General features: G+C 41.9%; 1 protein-coding gene across 2 annotated transcripts in view; it reads left to right on the top strand.

Annotated features, from left to right (window-relative positions):
• The window catches only part of VWA3A (von Willebrand factor A domain containing 3A), a 63,392-nt gene that overhangs the window by 8,617 nt on the left and 31,503 nt on the right, over nt 1–23,272 (top strand). For both annotated transcript variants that reach the window (XR_014713322.1, XM_084641297.1), the window contains exons 8-15: nt 213–319; nt 601–726; nt 3,479–3,587; nt 4,047–4,112; nt 5,159–5,284; nt 10,002–10,140; nt 10,231–10,334; nt 17,056–17,136. Coding sequence is in view for 1 of the 2 variants with exons in the window: in XM_084641297.1 (XP_084497423.1) it covers nt 213–319; nt 601–726; nt 3,479–3,587; nt 4,047–4,112; nt 5,159–5,284; nt 10,002–10,140; nt 10,231–10,334; nt 17,056–17,136 (858 nt within the window). In the remaining variant the exon portion in view is untranslated. The remainder of the gene's footprint in view (nt 1–212; nt 320–600; nt 727–3,478; nt 3,588–4,046; nt 4,113–5,158; nt 5,285–10,001; nt 10,141–10,230; nt 10,335–17,055; nt 17,137–23,272) is intronic.

The raw sequence follows: 23,272 nt of genomic DNA, 5'->3' as shown, positions 1-23,272 counted from the left end.
TCAGCATGGTGCACAAGGACTAGGTTAAGTTGCTGTCTCTCAGTGTGCCAAACTAAAACTAAATCTGTGTCACTTCAGTTCTGAGCCAAGTTCTCCTATATAGTAGTTCAGAATACTACAGTCTGAACTGACTTTAGCAAATCACAATTTTTTTTCTTGTACATAACTCCAGTAATAGGAGGGATATTAACTCACTAACATTTTTTATTAAGTGTCTAATAGATGAACAGCTGTGTTATAAGAAACAGTTATATTTCCTCTCCTTTGGTACTGAAATTTCATCTCTATGGGAGAATCCAACAAACGTCAATGTGCGCGTGTAAGTATGTTTCCTAGCTTGTAACAATGGGTTTTCAAACAGGGCCGCCTTTTAATTAGGAGCAGTTTTGTGCTCATAGTGAATTGTAGCTGTAGTTTTGTGCCAGAAAAAATACAGAAATGAATTGTGAATGCATTGCAAATGAGTCTGCTCATTCATACAGGTAAATCACACAGGAGATCTTAGCCATCAACCAGGGGGGTATGTGATCTTAATGCTGAATAAAAAAGGCCATATACTAGTTAAGTGTAGAATAAGTTTTTAATGTTCTGTCTTCCTAGCCTAGATGAAGCAAGGCAGTGGGTGCAGGAGCTACAACCCAGTGGAGGCTGTAATTTGCTGAAAGCTTTAAAGAAGGCCCTTACAATGAGGGAACTGAATTCATTGGTCCTTATTGTAGGAAGCTGGTAGGTCCACTGTCTAAACTGGCAATAAATGTTAATTTGCATAAAGAATTAAATGCTTCAGACTTATACTTTCCGCCTAGTTGTAAATTAGGCTAGATTTTTATCTTTTAAAGAGACATTATTGACATCCCCCTTTCTTACAAGATTCAAACAGCTCAGTTTCTTCAAGATTCATGCTTCAGTTCTTTCCTCATTTACATGTGTGCTACTTTTTCTATTTTAACCCTTATTACTTGCTAATCCTCTCTGTAACAATATGAAAATAGTTTTCCCTTCCAAATTTGTCCTCTTGTTGATAAATAGAATGTCTAACACTAGTATTGTGTCAATAAAAATTCATCAGCATCACTGAGGATTTCAGAGGGAATGTGAATGGCTCTGGAATTACTTCTGTAAAGTAGCATTGTGTGTTCATACTAATCTGCTGTCTGATCATAAGCATTGGCGCAAAATAGAATCCACAATGCTTTGGCCAGCAGCCAGTGTTGATCTGACACAGATCTTGGACTTAAATTCTGCAGTCTGTGGTGTCCATTTTAGAGTTTGCATAATTGAAATGAACGAGTGCAAGAAAAGAATAATATATAAAGGACTCTGGTGAGGGCACAGGTAACCAATATGGACTAATTCCATTATATTTACTTATTAAATTTATTTTAAAGGTGCATTGAGGAGACTGTTGGCTTTGCTAAAGTGATATTTTGGGGTAGTCTGGATCCAGATTCCATTTTAACTGAATCACCAACACAGGAGATTCAAAGAAAGGTTTGCAGATTTGGCTCAGGTCTGATTTATTACGGTTTTACAGTAGTCTCAAAACAGCAGTGAAGGGGTTAAGGAGAACTTGTGGGCCCAGTTAGCCCCACCCTGCTATGCCTGCGGTCAGTGCCAAACCTGGAGGGGAGTTAAAAGGAGGGAGCCTGGCTCACTTCAGGCCTGCTTGGCCAGGAAGGAAGATGGAGCTCTTTGCCTGAAGGGAGCTTTGCCTGCACAGTTGCATAGAGTGGAGCCTACTAGTCGGAGCAGCAGCTGGGAGGGAGAAGTTAGACTCTAGGGAGCAAACCACACACAGTAAGAGACTGTTGGGCAACCAATCCCAAAGGAAAGGGCCTGGACACCCCATGGGAAGAATGGTGGATGGCCCAATGTTGAGTTGGATTTGCTTTTTGTTTAAGAACATTTTTGAGCTAAACCTCTCCAACCCCCCCAGAAGGGGATAGGACTGAAGGCACAATTAGCCAATGGGTCAAAGCCTGCCTGAGTGGGGTGCCTGGAAGTTCCAGCAAGGATTAGCACTGTTAGGTGCTTCCCCAACCACACCAGTACACAAAACTAGAGTTATGGTTGCACCCTAATTTTCTGTTTTACAGGGTGTGCATCTCAGTGTCTCACCATTTTTTAAACTCTTTTTTTCTAAACATGCCATGAAGAATTTGAACCAACATTCAGCCACTAATTCATATGTGTGTGGAATGATGATGATTTTTAGGAAATTTGAGGAAAGAGAAGCCTGATTCCTTCCCCCCGCCCCAACACACACAGAGTACACCTAAGTTTCTCCCTGATGGTGCTTGAGCAGGAACATTATGACATCAGCCATATGTCACTCTCACTCCAGTTTGAGTTGTCATGACAATGGATGCCTTGGCTAGCTGGCTTACCTCACACTCCCATAATATTCTTACAAAGAAGAGTCCCAGGAGGAGTTGTAAGGAAAGCAGACTGAGTTTGGATAAGTTTGTGGTGTTTCCCCTTTGGGTGCGTACTGGGGAAAGTTGCACTGTTTCTTCTCTTATTGCTTGTTCCTTTCCTCAGAAAGGGTTATATGAAAATAAGATGCAAAATTCCAGCTCCTTTTCATGTAGATTGTTTATCTGCTTCTTATAAATTGGGGGGTATGGCTTTCTGAATGTTTACCTTTAAAAAAAGTGAGAAATTGTAGCTGAGAGTTCCTAATCAGTTTTCTGGTACAATTTAGAAGTTTTAGTAAAATTGAAGTTGCATTTTAAAAAGTTATCTTTGAATACAGTTTAATTAAACTACTTTCAATGTCAACATGGTATTGAGTGGTGAAATGGCCATAAAAATGATAGTCTGAGGTAAATTCACTGAAGGCAACCTATGTGTAAGCGCTTTATTAATTAAATAGCACAGGTATAAAAGATTTTATTTCTATTAAAGAATTAAGGAAATTCAAAGACAAAAAAAATCATTTAAAGTTGCTCTAATAAATAAACTAAACTACAAAAAATTAGGAAATACAAAATTAAGGTTTAAGAAGATTAAAAGTTTTCAAAGTCAAGCACTCTCAAATTAGGAAATGCCAGAGTGAATGTTGCCCAGGCAGACCCAATTTGGCCCCTTTGTATATATGCATTATGAAACAGCCTTTAATTACATGCAGAAGTAAATACCCATGGAAAGTTTGTTGTATGTGGCTTGCCTAGCATCACACAGGAACTTGTAAACCAAGCAAATTTGATCCAGAAGTCATTACAGACAAATATGGAATCATATGAAACTATTTTAGAACTTGCTTTTCAGAGTAGAGGGAGGAACTGTTGAAAAGGGAGCAGATACACAAATGTATAAAAAGTTACAAAATGGCAGGTACCCCTTTTTGCTTAATGCTTAAATTATGTTCCTGTGATTTGATATTTCTTCTCCACCCCTGCCACAAGCACGTCAGTTTGACCAGCATGACCTTTTCTACTCTTTGGTTGATGGAATTGTGGATGTCATTTTTCATCAGCCCCGATCAGTCTTCGGAAATATTGTCTGACTATATTCAGCAATGTACCTTGGGGAGAAAGCTGCTGATACACACCATTACGTATGAATGTAGCAATCATGTTCCTCCTGTAAGTAATCATTCTTTGTATCTGTCTTAAAAACGACCTGTCGTTTGTTTCCTTTTGAGCTGTAGTTAAGATATTTTGTACATTCATAGATTTACAGAAGTGTTAAATTATGTTTTCAAATATTTATTGTGGGATCTCAATCTCAAGTAGTGAGTGCTGTGAAATATTTCCCCTTTAGAAGGAAGAGGTTTAACTATGGCATTTTAATCCAGAGGTGAAGCTTATCTGTGACCAATCTTGTCACCTGTTATCAGTCTCTTCAGGCTATCTTAGTTGTTTTCCTATTCCTAAGTATAACAGCATAGAAAAGATTACTGCATCTTAAATTTGTTTGCAGCCCTTGCTACACACAGCTAAGGGTGCTACTCTGTTTGTTTTAGAGAGCCGATTAGCAACAAGAAATCCTATAAATTGGGATGCCCAAATCTTAAGTAACTTTTCTTCTCTTCATATATGTAGGCTGTTCTAAAGAACCTTGCAGAAGTTGTTGGAGGCCGTTATCACTGCTATTCTTCAAAGAGTGAGGTAGGTTTAGGCTAGAAGTAGACAGAACAACCTTTTCATTTGTTTGTTTGTTTATTTTCATGCTGTCACTCTTGGTGAAATAGGTTCTCGTCTTTGTAGCAATTTATAGTAAAAAGAATTGGTAAGTAAAGTCTTTGTTCAGGAAAGCACTTAAGAGCTTGCTTAAAATTAAATATATGCTTAAATGTTTTCAAGAATCAGGAATGCTCTCCTAAGGGTGCAGGAGACTTCTTCAGATATTCTGCAGATATAGTGGGACCAGGAACAGGGCCCTAGCTGTGGGGGGGACGACACAGACGGGGTAAGGGGGCCTGCAGCTGGGCCTGCAGCTGGGGGTGGGTCTGGGGCCGGAGCTGGGAGTGGGTCCCAGCCGTACCGCAATGGGGGCTGGCAGCGGGGTCTGAGGCTGGGGACAGAGCAGAGCTAGGGGCAGAGTGGGGCTGGGGCACTCCCTCCCTGCCCCATGGGGACTGTTCTGGCCCTGATGTGCCCCATGAACATTCTTCTATGCTACCCTAGGAGGGCACGCTCCACTGATTGGGGACCACTGGTCTAATTTCTAAGTAGCATGAAAGCTATGGGCTTTATCAGTGAAGACTAATTCAAATATTTCATGTTCACTAAATAATGGGAGACATTTCTGTACACAATCTTAATGCCTACAACTACATTTACTCTGTTCTGCGAGGCAGCATCATTGGTAGTGCCCATAAAATAACTGGTGTCAGTGTCAGATGAGCTGGCATTTTGCTTGATGTTTTACTATGAAGCATAGAGAGACAAGGTGGATGAGGTAATATCTTTTATTGGACTAATTTCTGTTGGTGAGAGAGACAAGCTTTCAAGCCACACAGAGCTGAAGAAGAGCTCTGTGCATCTCCAAAGCTTGTCTCTCTCACCAACAAAAGTTGGTCCAATAAAAGATATTACCTCACCTATATTGTCTCTCTAAAAACCTGGGACCAACACAGCTACAACTACACTGAATACAACATAGGAATTGTATAATCCTTTCAACCTTTTTTCCTCTTCTTGTTGCATAACAGAATTACGATAGTAGCGATGTTTATCTACTGCTTTGTGAATCCCAAAAAGCTAAGAACATTCTCAGCAGCATCAAAGAAACTTTCCAGGGAAGGATTGGTGATTCAGTTATTGGTAGAGTACAAGATGTAAGTACAGTATTTGTTTTGTTTTCAGATAATCTGTGTATAGCACAGACATGCAGATCTCTGTATTAATGATCAGAATAGGGAAAACATATTATACTAACAGATCACAATGATAAATTTAAATGCTATTTACTGGCTGTACTTTGTAAGATCAGATAAATACTAACAAATGGTAAGGGAAAGCTTTGAATGGATCCTGAATGGAGTCATTCTGGGTACAATTATTTTGGTAAACTGAAATACTTACCAAAAAAGAGAGCAGCAGGGAAAATATTTTTAAAACATAGGATGTGGCCATAATGGACACCAAAACAAATGCTGGCCTACCTAAAAGCTAGCCTCATTCATTAACATTTATTTCCATTTCCAACCTCCCTATGCCCTTGGTGAGGTTGGGAAAAAGAAAAAGGATATTTTCCTGTGCCTGTCTCTCCTTCTGTAAAGCACCTGAAGAATTTGCTGCACGGATTTATTGAGATGGAAATGCTTCTTGATCACATCTTTCTGTTGGCTTTGACTTGCGTAGAAGGAGCTATGTTGTCTTGTATGCCACATCTTTTTCTTTGCCACATACACGAGCCATCATGTACTTGCTGGGGGCCTGACAACCTAGAAACAGCTTAATAAATCATCTGTACTTACCACCCTTAATGTAAATGAGCTTAACAGCTCTATTTTTTAAAATTTAGATGCATATAAGATTTTTTTAAAAACAAAGTAAGCTTTTCTGTCTCGTAGGTAAAAGGGGCAATGCTGTGCAGGTGAATGGGCCCTCTCCTCCGGGGGATTTGGAGGCAGTTAGAGGACTTCCATCAGGTGTCACTAGGACTTTCTCATGGACTCTAGAAATGCCTGTCTCTAAGACAAGGGAAAACACCAGCTGATAGGAGCTTCTGCTTGTGTTTCTTTCTCTGGATATGTTTCACATCTCGCAGAATAGGATTTTTGACTAAATTTAACTCCATTCTTTTTAAGGAGATAACTCTTGAGCAGTTTATAGACATAATAAATGCTATGACAGCACTAGGGCAGAGCAACTCCAGTATGTATTTCTGCCAGCTCTGTAATTACCAGATGGAATCAAACCCACACTATAGTGTCTTTGAAGGCCATGCTTCTCCAAACTAGTTCCAGTGTCAGTCCAGAAACTTGTTGGCCACACAAGCTACAACAGTGAACCATCTGCATGATGTGTTCTCCATAAGCTCTAGTGTGCTCTGTAAAATTAGGATATATCCCTTTTTGAAAATTTATTTATATGTAACCCTTCTGCCAGGCGAAGCCATCAGCAACCGGGGCCAGGTTCAATATCTAGGGGTTTCTTTCCATCAATACAACACAGAACCAGCTCGAGCCCCCACCCAGTAACCTGGGAAAATTACACACCACCCCTGGGCGCCTCTGAGAGGCAGTACTTCCCCACTTGCAAGCACAGAGTCTGAGTGTAGAAAAGAAACTTTTAATAAAAGGAGGGAAGTAACTTGGCGTTAATTTGGGAAAACACTGCAAACAGGGTTCATAAACATGTGCAAAAGTCCCTTTAATGTGCCTGTCCCTTCTCTGCACCCCTCTCACAGTTGCTGTGCTTGGTAAGTGCAGACCCAGAGTTCAGAGGTGCATCTGCACAGTTCACTTCCCACCCCGGGTAAAGGTAAGGAGGCACCTTAGGCTTCATTAGGAGCCACTCACCACTCACCCGCTTTCCCCTCCGCCAGTCACCCTGCTGGCCACTTGCTCTGCTCACCACCTCACCAACCACTTGTTCGCCAGCTGACTGTCAGTCACCTCCTGCTATCACCTGCCTCTCTGCTGTGACCTCTGCAAATCAGTTTCTTAGTGATTTTGAGCTCTTGGCAGCCTGGATAGAAACACAGTCACACCACAACTGATTTCAGCTCTGATTGAGCATTTAAAATAACAAAAGAGGCTCCTAATGAAGCCTATTTAGCTCTTTCTTTGAACTGTGGGGAGGAACAAGTCAAAACATTCTGGGGACTCCTAGGGAGAGTCTACACACCAGCTGGCTGGGATCCCTGTCCCCACCCCTCTTACTTTCACAGGGCTCTGGCATTCGAGCCCCTGGCTTAATGTGGTCCTTTCAGCTGAGGGTGACCCCCCCCTCATTTGCGACTGGTTAAGCACAGTCCTGCTTCCCTGTATTCCTACAATAATTACATCATTGGTAACAGCATTTCATTACCCCTTCATTCAGTCCTAAAGTGATTTGTAACCCACACCAGCCAAAGTTGATTCCTTTGAGCAAAACACCACTCTATTTGCTGGATATCTCAGCAGAGCAGGAGCAAACTGTATTTACATAAATACACACAAAGTCTCTCCCCCTCCCAGCTAGCTGTCAGGGAAGCATTCATTCAGACCCTACTTTACATCTAGCTATCTCTATCTGTTTTGCAAATATAACACCTAGGAGCCCCTGTCCTGGATCAGGGCCCCATTGAAGCTGTTGAGCTTAAACTGACAGCTAAATATCCACAAGGAGATGTTAGAAAGACAGGCAGAGATTTTAATTTGGATAAAAGGAGACAGTAGAAAGGTAGATCTGTGTGTGGTCAGCATTGAGATGATAGTTGCAGAGGTGTTTTATTAATGTGATTACCCAGAGATAAATTGGAGAGGGAGATGAGAGAGGGGACCAAGGGCGGAGCCCTTTAGGACCCCACAGAAAGTTGGAGGGGAAGGATGAGGAGGATTATGCAGATAAGACACTGAAAAAGCAATTAGAGAGGTAGGAGGAGAACCAGGAGAGGATGGAGTTAAAAAAGCTGAAGGAGGATAAAACTTCAAGAGAAAAAAGCATGGGTTGAAGGCAGCTGACAGGTTGAGGAGGATGAGTATGAAGTATTGGTCCTGAGCTTTGGCCCAGAAGAGGTCACTAGAGACTTTGTTGAGAGACTGATCAGAGGAGTGCAAGGGGCAGCAGCCAGACTAGAGAGGGTCCAGGATGGAGTTAGAGGAGAGGAACTCTAGAAAGAAGTTGTAGACAATGCATTCAGTGAGCTTAGAGATGGAAAAGAGAAGGAGGGCTAGTTGGAGCAGCAAGTGCGGTCAAGGGAGACTGATGAGAGTAAATACATATTTCTGATGCAAAGGGAATAAACTTAACCTAAATTAAACCTAAGCCTACTTCTTTTCTGTAGTGTAAATAAATGCATGGAGACTGTTTAAGTGAAATGATGTACTTTGTTTGCAAGAAAGTATTAGCTGGGTGTGTTTTTAAACCATAACCATTTCTGTTTGACCAAAGAGTGTCAGATGTAGCAGTAGTGGAAACACATCTCAACGTAGTTGAGAGGAAACCCCTGTTCAGCAGCCAGAGGAGAAGATAATGCTGAGAAATTTAACTGTAATTTTGTTTCAATTTTTATAGAACAGTAAGATTTTAATAAGCATACTGGGGCAAAACTCTGCCCCATGGAGAACAAATCCAAATGGCTCCCTTTTGTTGTAGAATTGGCCAGCAGGCACACTGGTCTTTGGACTGACATCTGGACTATTTTGAAGAAGCATGACTTTCTACACTACTGCACAATGAGAGGCACCACTTCTGCTCCTTTTATATATTCTGTACAGCCCTTGATAGTTATGGAGGTGCTAAGAACATATATAACAGTTTTTGAGCCCTAGTGCTGCAGTAATAATATGCAATCCCATTGAAATCCACAGGTTTGCAGTGTGCCTAACACAATGTATGCAGTGGAATGCTCTACTCCAAAAGCTATTTTAAAAGGGATCATTGGAAATGTTATCTATGTTCAAAATATTTTTACAGCATTCTGCCAGTTTTTAGCTGTGCTACTAACTGGTACCTCACATTTTAGCATATGTAAAACTGCTGTGGGAAAATAATCTTGATACATTGGAGAATTGGTCTCAGATCAACAAGATTAAATTCAATAAAGACAAGTGCTACATTTAGGAAGGAAAAGTTGATACACAACTACAAACTGGGGAAAAACTGGCTTGGCAGTAGTATTGCTGAAAAGGATCTGGGGGTTATAATGGATCACAAATTGAACATGAGCCATCAATGTGATACAGTTGTGGAAAAGGCTATTATAATTTTGGAGTCTATTAACAGGAGCATTGTATGTAAGACACAAGAGGTAAATACACCACTTGTACTCCGCACTGGTGAGGCCTTAGCTGGAGTATTGTGTCCAGTTTTGGGCACCACACTTTAAGAAGGATGTGGACAAATTGAAGAGAGTCCAGAGAAGGGCAACAAAATTAATAAAAGGTTTAGAAAACCTTACCTATGAGGAAAGGTTTAAAAAACTGGGCATATGTTAAGTCTCGAGGAAAGAAGACTAAAAAGACCTGAGAAGTCTTAAAGAGGACGGTGATCAATTGTTCTTCATGTCCACTGGAAACAGGACAAGACGTAGTTAGTTTAAACTGCAGCAAGGGAGATTTAGGTTAGATATTAGGAAAAAATTGCTTATTATAAGCATAATTAAGTACTGGAACTGGTTACCAACAGAGGTTATAGAATCTCCATCACTGGAGGCTTTTAAGAAAAGGTTGGACAAACATCTGTCAGGGACGGTTTAAGTATACTTGGTCCTGCCTCAGTGCAGGGGACTGGACAAGATGACCTCACAAGGTCCCTTTCACCCCTACATTTGTATGCTTCTATGTTTTAAAATTGAGAAAACAATTATTGATATTTACATAAAGCATTTTAAAATCTATCTAGATTTCCACAGAATTTACCAAGTTGACACCTGCTAGTTTCCTACCCAAGCCTCCAAAGCATGAAGGACCTCTTGTTATACAAATGCCAAGCTTCCTGGCCAAAACCTCAGCAGGCTGGTTAAAGACAAATGGATTGAAAGGTATTGCATATAAAAGAGCTTAATGTGGTATGAAGCATGGATTACAAAATAAGTGTATATTTCATTTAGCATTTTCCTTGTTTGTTATAGCCAAGAAATTAAGCCTTTATCAAGTTTTGGCTCCTAACGCTTTTTCATCTGTGGAAGAATTTGTGCCTATTCTTCAGAAAACAGTGTCATCAACTCTGCATGAGGTAAATATTTGGGACCTGTTCCTCCTCCTTCATATTCCTTTATCTGTTACACAAGATTGTGATTAATTTTAATGTATGTTCACTTTCACAAAGCTGCAGCTCTTTCCTCTCCAGAACTCACTTTATTAACCAAGTGCTCTTTGCTTTTTAAACGTCCTTAGGTAAAACCACTGACATGCCAAAGTCAGCCTGATGTCTGAGCTATGTTTGTAATTCTTCAAGGAAATATTTAAAATGTTTCTACAGTATTGCTGTGCCAATGCACCAAACTGTTTCTCGGGCAATTTAGATAAGTAACCACAGAAAACTGATTTAAAATGTTCAAACCAGTACAGATGAGTTAGCCAGATATTACTCACCCATGTGTGGTAATTTTCCAAACCTCGGGCATTGTATTGTGGTATGAGTTAAGCCAGCTGGCTGAACTAGTGCAATTGCAAGGTTTGCAGCTTCCAGTGCAGAGTAGAGTAAATAATTATAGACTGCACTGGTTCACCTGGATCTGAGCCAAAGACATCATCCAGGGTGTTGTAAATGACACTTTTTTATAGCCTGTTTCAGAGTAGCAGCCGTGTTAGTCTGTATCCGCAAAAAGAACAGGAGTACTTGTGGCACCTTAGAGACTAACACATTTATTTCAGCATAAGCTTTCGTGGGCTACAGCCCACTTCATCGGATGCATAGAATGGAACATATAGTAAGATAGATATAGATAGATAGATACACACACACACAGATATGCAACTTATCTTATCCGCCTCCGCTTTGCTCAGCAGCCCCTTCTTATATGGGCCAGCCTGGCCCTGATTGGCTCATCCAATAAACCTTCCCCTAATTGGCTGGCCCTACAAGCCTTTTCCTTATTTGCTGCTTCCTGCGCAGCCTCCCCTTACATAACAGTGAGGGGCAGCCAGAACGGAGAGTCACAAAATATAGCAAAAGTCCCTAACGCCGTTCAGTAAATTGGGAGACACCAAGACGAAGGGGAAAATTCAGAAGGTGTAAGATGTAGCCCCACTTTTTTTTTCTTCAGGTCTGAGCATTTAAACAATAATGGGAATTTGGCTACTGAATATGTAATAGGAGCAGAAGAATTATGAGTATGGGCTCAAATATAAGATATGAGACCAGGCATTTTGAAAATGCTTGGGAATGTTAGTCAGCAAGTTGTCTTAACTCCTGGGCTAAAACCATAATATCAGCTGTGTGCTGTAGTATTTTTCCAGCAAGAGAAAGATAAGGAATGGTTGAGACTTGTGTTGAGACCCAGGGTTTTGTGGGAATTTTAGCTACCCAACTTTTTGTGAATCTGAAGCAGGAATGGATTCCTGTTCATTTACTGAATGTTTCTGACTAAAACCGAAAAAGAGAAAATCACAGTTGCTAAATGTGAACTAGTAAAAGCTGGTACAGAGGAAAACTTTAAGGGAGAAAGAGGTGAAAGCGAGCTCCCAGAGTTTCTGTTGGAGTTGTTCCAGTGCAGCAATATACATTTAAATAAAAAGCAGCAGAAAAGTCTAATTTGGGGGCGGAGGTTAGGAATCAAGGGTTGTTCTCATGCTGTCAAAGATATAGGTTATACTACACTGGTTCAGCACAAGATTGACACCGGGGGAAATCAACCCATTAAACAGACCCCATACCATGTACCAGTTGTGAAGAGAGAAGAGGTTCTTTAGGGCATTGTGGAAATGTTTCAGGAAGGAATAAATGAACTTTCAAACAGTCCTTACCCATATTTTTGATTAAGAAAAAAGATGGCGGAACAAGATTGTATGGGACTGTAGGAAACTAAATGAAGTTACTCTAAAGGATTGTTATCTGTCACCACAAAAAATGATACCCTGGATGCTGTAGCAGGTTTAATCTGGTTTTCCACATTGGATCTTAACAGTGGGTATTAGCAAGTGAAAGTGGATCTAAGAGATAGGGAAAAGACTGCTTCTTGAGTATTTGTCCACATGGATCCCACTCTAACTGCACATGAGCCCCATGCACACACAATGTGTTGGCAAGCAGTGTCCATTGTGGCATGGCATTCATACAGTCTTGCACCCGCCTACACACACACGCATTTCCCCCCTTCCCCAAAGTGCATAAAGGACAGAAGGGACCCAACCACCTCTCAGTTTCTTCTTACTACCTGTGGCAGTGAGACAGAATTTAGCAGTGGGGTCTGCCTACTGCCCCATAGTTCTCAACTGTCAGTGTAGGATTAGTGTTAGATTAACACAGAACTAGTTTAGAGTGAGTTATTTCTTGTCACTCCTTTTTCCTAGCCTGTTGGCAAAAAAGGTTTTGTGGTGGTGGTGTGTGAATGGGTGTACAAACCCCAGACTATGCAACTAGCTGTTCAGGAATTACTTTGGGCCCAGCCAGCCACACCCAACCACATCTGCAGCAGATGTTCTATTTGGTAGAGGAATTAAAAGACAGAAACAGCTAATTTGGGGGCAGACCTGGAAGAGAGCAGACCTGCAACCCATGGCTCCTGCAGTGGAGAACAGAGGGAAGGCCAATATCTCTAATCTAACTGCCACAAAGGGCCCTTCTGAGGGAAGGGAGGACCAACTCCAGAAACACAGAGGGAAGAATTCCCCTATCCCCCACAGATGAACCTTGGACATTGGTAATCCCTTTTTATCTTTCTTGATTTGGACTATCTCAGGAGGGGAAAGCCTTGGACTGAGCTGGCCCCCAGGTTGGGGTAGGGGCAGAGATAGGAAGTGGCCCAGGGATGGCAGCCTTAAGCCGCCTCAGTAGCCAGACTGCTGGTAGCCCCAAAGGACCCTGGGTCAGAGCCTGGTGGAGTGGGAGGGCCCAGGCTTCCCTACCAAACCCCTGCCAGTCATGGGTCACAGCCCTGACCACTAGGCCACGCTTCCCAACCAACCCCTGAGTGAGGACCGTTACATGGTGTTTTGACTTTGGGGAGGGGCGGCCGGGGCGGGTGTTTTGTTTTTGTTTAAAGATAGCATTACTACTGAGGCATTAGCCTCACGTGTGAGACGGTGTCCAGGGTTTAAGTCCTGCCCTTCATGTAAAGCAGCAATGCCCTGAAATAATGGGCATTCTAAATGCTTTTTTTGCCTTGGAGAAGGACACATTCTGGACAAGTGCCCCATCTGCAGATCAAAACATGCTCAAAAGCTAAGGTGCTCGACAAACATTTTACTCGGAGCATTCAGTGAAGAGTGTGTCTGATTTGGAGAACTTTCAACTGTGGGTTGAAAGATGTGGCTGGTGTTTGCAGCAGCATTTGGCTAGTGCTCTGTTTAATCGGGGATGTTAACCTTAGTACTCTAGGTCTCTTCAGTTACCAAAAGACCTTACATTTTCTAAAGGTAGTGATGTTGCAGCACAAGCCTGTGTGGGTCAGTCAGTTGCTCTAGCTATATGTGGGAGAGAAGAGCAGACATCTAAGACCATAACTGAGCACCTACCACCATCCCCAGTATAGTCTAAGAGGAAGTCAAAGAATTATCATACATCTGACCTGCACCTCAGTTGTACTCTATAACAAGAAATGCATTTTTCAGCCCTGGCACTGTACCATTTGAGGTCTGTTGCCAAACCTCCTACATCAGTACTAACTACAGTTCCAGAAATTTTGGTACCACATAGAGAAATGAGATCTACATTAATCCCCTTAGTATTAGTGCCTCCAATATCGCCTCCTTCAGTGCAATCGACCTCTGCTCTGGCTACATTTGCAACATCTGGATTTAACTATTGCACTGGAACCTAACCTTCTAAACATGACACCATTACCAACATCTACAAAGCCTCTGTCAGTACCTAGGGTACTGATAAGGAAGATTTAACTTCGTCCAGCCTCATCAGCACCCAATATCTATATCTCAGGGAGAATTGTCTAGAACCTCCCAAAGTTCTTCAGAGATTAGGTTTACATTTTGGAATCTTTTTCATTAGCTTATAGCAGAAGTCCTTCTTTCATGGCAGATACTGCCTGAGTAAATCCATGAGCAGGAATCAGAGAAGGTCACATCAGGATGTTGTTCTTGCTGTGAGAGACATGGATCAGGCAAAATGCAGACTCCCTGGATTCCTCCACCATGATTTCATATGCCATATCCTTATGGTCACAGAATCATAGAATATCAGGGTTGGAAGGGACCTCAGGAGGCCATCCAGTCCAACCCCCTGCTCAAAGCAGGACCGATCCCCACCTAAATCATCCCAACCAGGGCTTTGTCAAGCCTGACCTTAAAAACTTCTAATGAAGGAGATTCCACCACCTCCCTAGGTAACACATTCCAGTGTTTCACCACCCTCCTAGTGAAAAAGTTTTTCCTAATATGGTATGCTGTCTTGGTCTTATTGGGCATCTTGAAATCCTCAACCTCATTATCTGGGACCATATTTTTTGAGCCCGCCCTCCACACCTCATCCAGGAATAGATGGCCTCCCCTACAGTTGAGCCTCCCAAGTCAATGCAACAACCTCAACAGCATGGTATTTGTGATCCCAAACAGGATGTACAGAGTACTGATCATCATCATCATCTGGAGGAACATGTGACCCCTTCTGCATCTTTGGCGATTCCTTTGTCCTCCCCAGATGAAGCAGTTAATCATAGAATTTCAGAGTTGGAAGGGACCTGTGGAGGTCATCTAGTCCAACCCCCTGCCCAGAGCAGGACCAATCCCAACTAAATCATCCCAGCCAGGGCTTTGTCAAGCCTGACCTTAAAAACATCTAAGGAAGGGGATTCCACCACCTCCCTAGGTAACGCATTCCAGTGTTTCACCACCCTACTAGTGAAAAAGTTTTTCCTAATATCCAACCTAAATCTCCTCCACTGCAACTTGAGACCATTACTCCTTGTCCTGTCATCTGCTATCACTGAGAATAGTCTAGATCCATCCTCTTTGGATCCACCTTTCAGGTAGTTAAAAGCAGCTATCAAATCCCCCCTCATTCTTCTCTTCCGTAGACTAAACAATCCGAGTTCCCTCATCCTCTCCTCATAAGTCATGTGTTCCAGACTCCTAATCATTTTTGTTGCCCTTCGCTGGCCTCTCTCCAATTTCTCCACATCCTTCTTGTAGTGTGGGGCCCAAAACTGGACACAGTACTCCAGATGAGGCCTCACCAATGTTGAATAGAGGGGAATGATCACGTCCCTCGATCTGCTGGCAATGCCCCTACTTATACACCCCAAAATGCCATTGGCCCTCTTGGCAACAAGGGCAGACTGTTGACTCATATCCAGCTTCTCGTCCACTGTCACCCCTAGGTCCTTCTCTGCAGAACTGCTGCCTAGCCATTCGGTCCCTAGTCTGTAGCGGTGCATTGGATTCTTCCGTCCTAAGTGCAGGACTCTGCATTACCATCCTAAGCATCCTTCATTACCAGCTAAAACTGACGATTTTATGACACTCCTGTTAATACATCCCAGTATGATATTATCCTCTTTCTCAGCTGCATCACATTGTTGACTCTCGTTCAGCTTGTGATCCACTGTAACCCCCAGAACCTTTTCAGCAGTATTATCATCGAGCCAGTTACTCTCCATCTTATAGTTGTGCATTTGATTTTTTCTTCCTATGTGAAGTATTTTTTTCACTTGTCTTTATTGAATTTCATCTTGTTGAATTCAGACCAATTCTCCAATTTGTCAAGGTCATTTTGGATTTGAATCCTATCCTCCTAAATGCTTGCAACCCCTCCCAGCTTGCAGTGTTTCTACTAGGCCATCTGAGTGCCAAGGGTGGTTTACCAGCATGTGAGAAGGGCACACTAATTTTGTTTAGTTCTCCCGTATTTTATAAGCTTCCTTGTCATTGTCTGTTAGCCTCCTGGTTACAGCACGGGGCTGAAGATAGAGGTAGGGCATTTTCAGTGAGGGGACATCAGCTCTGGAACTTCTGTTGGGCTGCCAGAAACTAATTTTTTAAATTGTGTTTTACACTCTGATGACACTGTAAAGCTTATTCTCCAAAGTGGGGTTTTTTTTGGGGGGGGTGGTTGTTTGAGGGGGAAAGGTTGGTTGATTGGTTTGATATGGGGTTTTTGGGGGGTGAAGGAAGGCGTTGTCTCCTTGGGTGAATATGTATCCAAATCTCTCTGTTATTTTCATGTTACCTGAAGTCATTGTATGCTGATGGAAAAATAAGGTAAAATATTTGTTTTCAATTGTGTAGCATTGCTGCCACAGAGAGCAGTATTCCTAGTTGTATGATTCTAAATAACTTCTCTGGACTGACCTTGTGAGATTCTAAATACTCTGAGCATCCTTGAACTTCATTGGAGTTGCAAATACTCTTGCAGGAGTACCTTGCAGCACGGGCCCCAAATAAATAACTTTTTTTAAAAAGTATAATGCCTCATTGTGTGGCCTGCTCAGAAAGCTTTCATCCTGTATAGAACATCCAGTCCAAAGAGGTTGTCTGGTAGATTTTTATCTGAAAAAGTAGTATTTATTTGAAATTGTGATGCCTAATCTGTGCAGGTTTAAATATCCTTCTGTGTTCTGCCTCTTAGGCTTACAGAACCAAATTCAGCCCTGATGTAAGCAGGTGAAACTCCATGGACTTTTAGTTTTCTTACATTTATGGATTTAAGTCAGACATATAATGTCATTAACTACAGTCTGTGTATTTCTTCACTAATAAACTCAATGGAAAGAATGTCCTGTTTATGTAACTTACAACATACATGTTGCTTTAAACCGCGGAGTGTTTTCTCATCCTTTCAGAAAGCAATGATGCAGTTTGAATGGCATGATGGGACGGTGAAAAATGTTCACGTGGACCCACCAATATTATATAACTATCAGGTGAGTTATTAATATTTGTCTAGTTGGTCCTACAATTCAGTACTACATGCACACCTAGTTATTCCGTCTCAGTCGTTATCCTGCGCTGAGACGAGGCCAGCAACAGAGAGGATTCACGGGCACAGTTGGTTACAAGACGAGATGCTTACAGCTGTCATTGAGTGTATCTGCAGCATATAGGACCCAGTAACCTGGGTGGATATATGAACAGATTCATCTAACAATGAAGAACTCTAAACAAGAGGAACAGGTCTGTCAGGAGCACTGCTGGACTAGTGCCAAACATGCTTTGTTGTCCAGCAGCAAGTTATTGTGAACACATAGTAATTATTCCATCCTATTCTGGTGTTCTGTGTATCCTATAAATACACATACTGTACAGTATTAAAACCAGCAACACCCAAACCCACCCTAATACAATCCTCGCCTATAATTTCATACCTTAATTACAAGTATATCCCCATTCTATTCAGTCTGAGTAGTAAACAAGACCAATAAAGCAGAATGCCTAGCAGTCATTGGTCAGACAAAAAAATAAACTAGGGCATACATTGGACATTTTAGCAAGCAAAGCACTCACAAGCTCAGATAACTGCTGTGTGATATGGCAGCAGTCTATGGCAATAAGAGAGAGCACCCTGCTACCATAGCAGTCCCAGACAGCTCACGTGCAGAAAGAAGAGGCAGGCAAAGAATTCTGAGGTCAAGAATTTGATTCCAGGGCTTCATAAAGCATAGATTAAACAGGAAATTTTGCCCTGCAAAACAGTGCATTGTATAAAGAGCTTCCTCAGTGAAGTGGATCTACCACTTCATCACCAATGAAGTGGATCTACCGGGGTTTTCCAACTGAGCAACAGATGATGCACAACACCTGGGGGAGAGGAGACTGAGGACAGTGGTGAAAAACTAATAATACCAGATCAGTGTAGGACACTGAGGGCAATCTGTGGCAGCTTGGAAGCAGAAAGTGACAGAAACAGGACGGTCTATATCAAGGGGAAATTTGCAGGAATAAAAAGCAGATGATGTGAGTCATGATGCCACATGGGTCTAGATTTAGAACACCATATCACTGCTTATTTCTACAACATGGGCTCTGTTCTGAATATGTTTCCACAGCATCCAGCACTGCTGGAATATTTTTGTTTCAGGTGTACTGCTGTTACACCTAAAGAGAAGCAGTATTGTCAGGTGATAGGATAGTAGACAGTCAGGAGACATAGGCAAAATTCAAAATATAGTCTGATTTGCCATGTGACCTGAAAATTACTTACCCTTTCTGTGCCTCAGTTTCTCCATCAATGAATCAGGGTAATTCTTACCTACCATTGTAAAGCAATATGAGATCAATGGATGAAAAGTTCTGTATAAGTGCTAAGTGTTAATAATCATCAAAGGGCCATCATAGAAATGTTCACTTTATAGTCCTCAGGAGCTCTGTATATCATATTTGTGAGTCGCATTTTAGCCTCAACAGGTTTGGGTGATCATTCCCACAATAGCCTTTCCATTTGTTTGGATGAAATGTAATTTAGCGAGCATAAATGCTAGGGCTCACTCTGAGCAATGTAGCCAGCCCTGTTAGAGTAGAAAACAGGGAACTCTTGCCTCTTGACTTTACCCATGATTTTTGCCCTTCCATAGATGCACTGGTTTGCCTTATATGTGCAATTCAGGGTACTGTGTAATTCAGGTTTTAGAATGCCTTAAGGTCTTATCTACACTAGAAACTTTGAACAGGAAAAGTTTTGCCAGCATAATGCAATTATTTCAGCAGAGTGCATTTACATTTCATTGTTTGTGCTGATCCCTCATGTCCATACAGTATCAAGTTAGACCAGCAAAAGGTACGTTGTACTGTGGATAAGCATTCCAGTGTCCTCCGTGCTGCCTTCAGAAACACTACCTTGTTGGAAATTGTCACTGTGCATTATGAGGCAGCTGCTGTATATGTGGGATACCTCATTCCTCTCAGGAAATTTTGGGAATTTGGGTTAAATGCACACAATTCGTATTGTTCCGCCACATAATCTACTGCTCTCATGCACCATTTTCAAACTCATAACAGCATGGATGTGGCACAGAGAGGAAACTTTGTTGTATTTGCAAGGCTGCACTACTCAGACTCAGCTGAAGATGAGTGGACAGTGAATGTAGTGGCTATACTATTACAGCCGTTCATACAACTGCAAAGGGTGCTCCCGTTCAATGAGTACCAAGTGGCACAATTGGAATGTCATGTGAACCTAGGTCAATCAGCACTGGGGTCCAGAACTTTGAGATGTAGAACTCCACATCCCTTCAGTTATGTGCTAAGCTCACCCGAGTCCTACAGCACAGAAACACCAAGACGAGAGTTGCTCTTGCAAGGCAGAAATGAATGGCAATCACCATATGGAAACTTGCAACCCTGGATGCTGTCAGTCAGTGAGGAAGCAGTTTGGCATTGGAAAATCAACAGGCAGTTTTCACTGAGGTATGCAAGGCAATAAAGCATGTCCTCCTATACAGTAAGGCAGGGCAACATGCAGGAAATAATAGATGGATTCAACAATACGGGCTTCCTTAACTGCTGAGACAGTAGACTACGCATGTCCCCATTCTGTGCCCTCCCAACCACCAGCCTCCAAGTAAATAAAATGGGTGTTTCTTGATCGTTATGTAGTTTGGTGGATCACCAAGGATTGATGTACAGACAACACAAAGTTGGCTGGTCTGGAAAAGTCCGTACCACCTGGGATTTTTAGAAATACATGACTTTTTGACAAGCTGAAAGCTGGGACACTTTTTCCAGACATCCAGTTGACATTAACAGAGTTTCTATGCCAATTGTGATTCTTAGTAACTCTACCTTCCCTTTGCTTCCCTGGCTTATGAAGCCAAACACCAGCAATTTGGACAGAAATAAGGGAAGGTTTTATTATCCCCTGTGCAGCTACAGAATGAATGTGAGTGTGTCTTTGGAAGGCTGAAGGGAAGGTATTTCATTGCAAGGCTAAAATTCAGCAAGGAAAATTTTCCTACAGTTATTGCTGTGTGCTGCGGATTGCATAACATCTGTGAGACCAAGGGTGAGACCCTAATGCTAGGGTGGATGAAGTGAGGTGGACAGACAGGCCGTCGGCTACATTCAAACAGCTTGAAAGTAAGCCCGTTAAAGTGCCACCATTAACACTGTGTGGGTGAAGAAAGCTTAGGAGTATCCTCTGACAGTGGGTAGTAGCCTGACATTGTCTCATGGAATATGTACACTGACTGAGCCTGCCTTTAGATAATATGCATGAATATGACTTGTATTAGAAATTTTAATGAGGATTGCATAAGGGCAATTCTTTTAGTAGTGCACATTAATTACTAGCTTTAATATCTTATTGAATTTTTTTATTGTGGTATAGAAGCCTTTCTGGTTATATGAAGTACTTTCTACCACCTCAGACAGCTCTGTAGTGCCAAAAAAAACACAATAAATGTGTGCAGTAACTATCAACAACCTTGAACTCTATGTAAAACACAGTAAGACATGCCTCACAAAAGGAGAAAAGAGCTTACTTACAACTTTGAATTTACTAACCACATAATATAAACTATTTACAGTGAAATTTAACATGCAGACTGGATGTCATGCATCACAGATTGCAGTATGTCTAGTCAAAACATTTCTTTTTGTTCCCTATGCTGTTTGTCTATTGGAATTGAGTGTAATGGGAACTACTGCAAGAAATGTGGGTGATTCAGGGGTGGAGAGGTGTATGATCCTTAGCAGCAGCCAGTATTATTCATGCTTTAGAGTGGGTGGAACTGCTGCAATGTTATCCTTGATATATTCACTGATCAACAGTGGTGTCTGCTGCTTCAGTAGCAGCAGCGTATTTCTGTGCCTCTGTCCTTTCATGTCTCCTCCAGCAGATTTCATACCACTCCCTAGCATTCCTCACATTTGTCTTGATCTCCTGAATAATTTCTGTAAATGTGTCCTCCTTTTTGTGTGAGGGGGTGTCTGGTTCTGATAGTTACCAGATGTTCTGCAGGTGTTGGTGAGGTTCCCCTCATAAAGGTCACTGACAAACAGATTAAACAAACAGCAGTTGTTAGGTTTGAGGATTTAGCATTCTATGGTAGATAACTACACCAGCTACTCAGATTTTCCTGTCTTGGGCAGTATACATTTGTGGTTAGCCTCAGAACTATATGTGGATTGTAAGCATTTTAGACCATACAGGATGGTGGGGGGTACTTAACCAGGTCACTTAAATAGGGAGGGGGCAGGACATGAAATACGTACACAAATATTATAGTAAAGACTACTGAATGAATTTCAGCAGTTGTGAATCTTTGAGGATTTATCCATCTGATGGATAACAAAGTGGCAGAGAAAGGAGGTGTGTAAGAGGCCCAGAGGCTGCCTGGGAATGTATGCAGCCACGTTGTTTTTCCCAGTGATCCACTCACAGAACTAGTGCCGGAGCGGCAAGGGAATATGCCATACCATGGTGGTCCAACCAAGGCAACTTGGCCTGACAGTAACAGGGAAAAGATTAAATACCTCTTGCTAATACGATTTTCTGTAAAATTGTGGCAGCATCCCAAATCTGTGTGGGTAAAGGTTAACCAGCTATTCTGCCAGCAGCCCAAGGAACTGTAACTGCCAGTTGGGGGCATGCAAGTTCTGGCATGTCAAGTGCAAAAGCATAATAAGGCAAACCAAAAGAGAATTTGAAGAGCATCTAGCAAAAGACTCAAAAGCTAATAGCAAAAAAAAAATTTAAGTACATCAGAAGGAGAAAGTACCAAAAAATCAGTGGGGGCACCAGATGATCAAGGTGGTAAAGGTGCACTTGAAGAAGACAAGGCTGTTGTGGAGAAGCTAAATGAATTCTTTGGATCAGTCTTCACTACAGAGGACGTAACTGAGATTCACACACTTGAGACATTCTTTTTAGAAGACAAATCTGAGGAACTGTTCAAGATTGAGCTGTCAGTAGAGGAGGATTTGAAACAAATGGATAAACTAAACATCCATAAGTCACCTGGTAATAAGTCACCAGGACCAGTTGGTGATCACCCAAGAGTTGTGAATGAGCTCAGATATGAAATTGCATAACTACCGTATGTGGTACGTAACCTATCACTTAAATCAGTCTCTGTACCAGATGACTGGCAGATAGCTAAAGTGACGCCAATTTTTTAAAAAAGCTCCAGAGGCAATCCTGGCAATTATAGGCTCATAAGCCTGACTTCAGTACCAGGCAAACTAGTAGAAACTGTAGTAAATAGCAGAATCATCAGACACACAGATGAACAGGATATGTTGGAGAAGATTCAACAGGGCTTTTGAAAAGGGAAATCATGCATTAGCAATCTATTAGAATTCTTTGAGAGGGTCAACAAATGTGTGGATCCAGTGGATATAGTGTACTTGGACTTTCAGAAAGCCCTCACTAAATGTTCTTAAGCAATTTATTCCAGTGCTTAACCACTCTGACAGTTAGGAATTTTTTCCTAATGTCCAACCTAAACTGCCCTTGCTGCAATTTAAGTCCATTGCTTCTTGTCCTGTCCTCAGAGGTTAAGAAGAACAATTTTTCTCCCTCCTTGTAATAACCTTTTATGTACTTGAAAACTGTTATAATGTTCCCTCTCAGTCTTCTTTTCTCCAGACTAAACAAACCCAAATTTTTATAGGTCTCATAGGTCTCATAGGTCATGTTTTCCAGACCTTTAATCATTTTTGTTGCTCTTCTCTGGACTTTCTTCAATTTGTCCACATCTTTCCTGAAATGTGGCACCCAGAACTGGACACAATACTCCAGTTGAGGCCTAATCAGTGCGGAGTAGAGCAGAAGAATTACTTCTTATGTCCTACTTACAATACTTCTGCTAATTCTCCCTCTTACTGGGATGGCACATGTGTTGGGCACTTGCACAGTTTTCTGGGATTCTGGTTGTATATAAAACGGCTCCTGGCTATTGCTCAGCTCACTGTCATCATCATCACATTCCTGGCAATGCCAAGCACCTTTTCCTCATCCCCACTGTGCGGGGAGGGATTCCTGGGCACTGTGGGATGCTGAAGTGTCTGCAGTCCATTTTAGAGGTGAAGGTAGGCAACCCTGCTTGATATAGCATCAAGCTG

The sequence above is a fragment of the Lepidochelys olivacea genome (genome assembly GCF_965140295.1).
Source record: "Lepidochelys olivacea isolate rLepOli2 genome assembly, chromosome: 10".
NCBI classification, from domain to species: Eukaryota; Metazoa; Chordata; order Testudines; family Cheloniidae; genus Lepidochelys; species Lepidochelys olivacea.
Note: the sequence above shows the minus strand (reverse complement) of the source record. Positions and strands in the feature narration are given on the sequence as shown.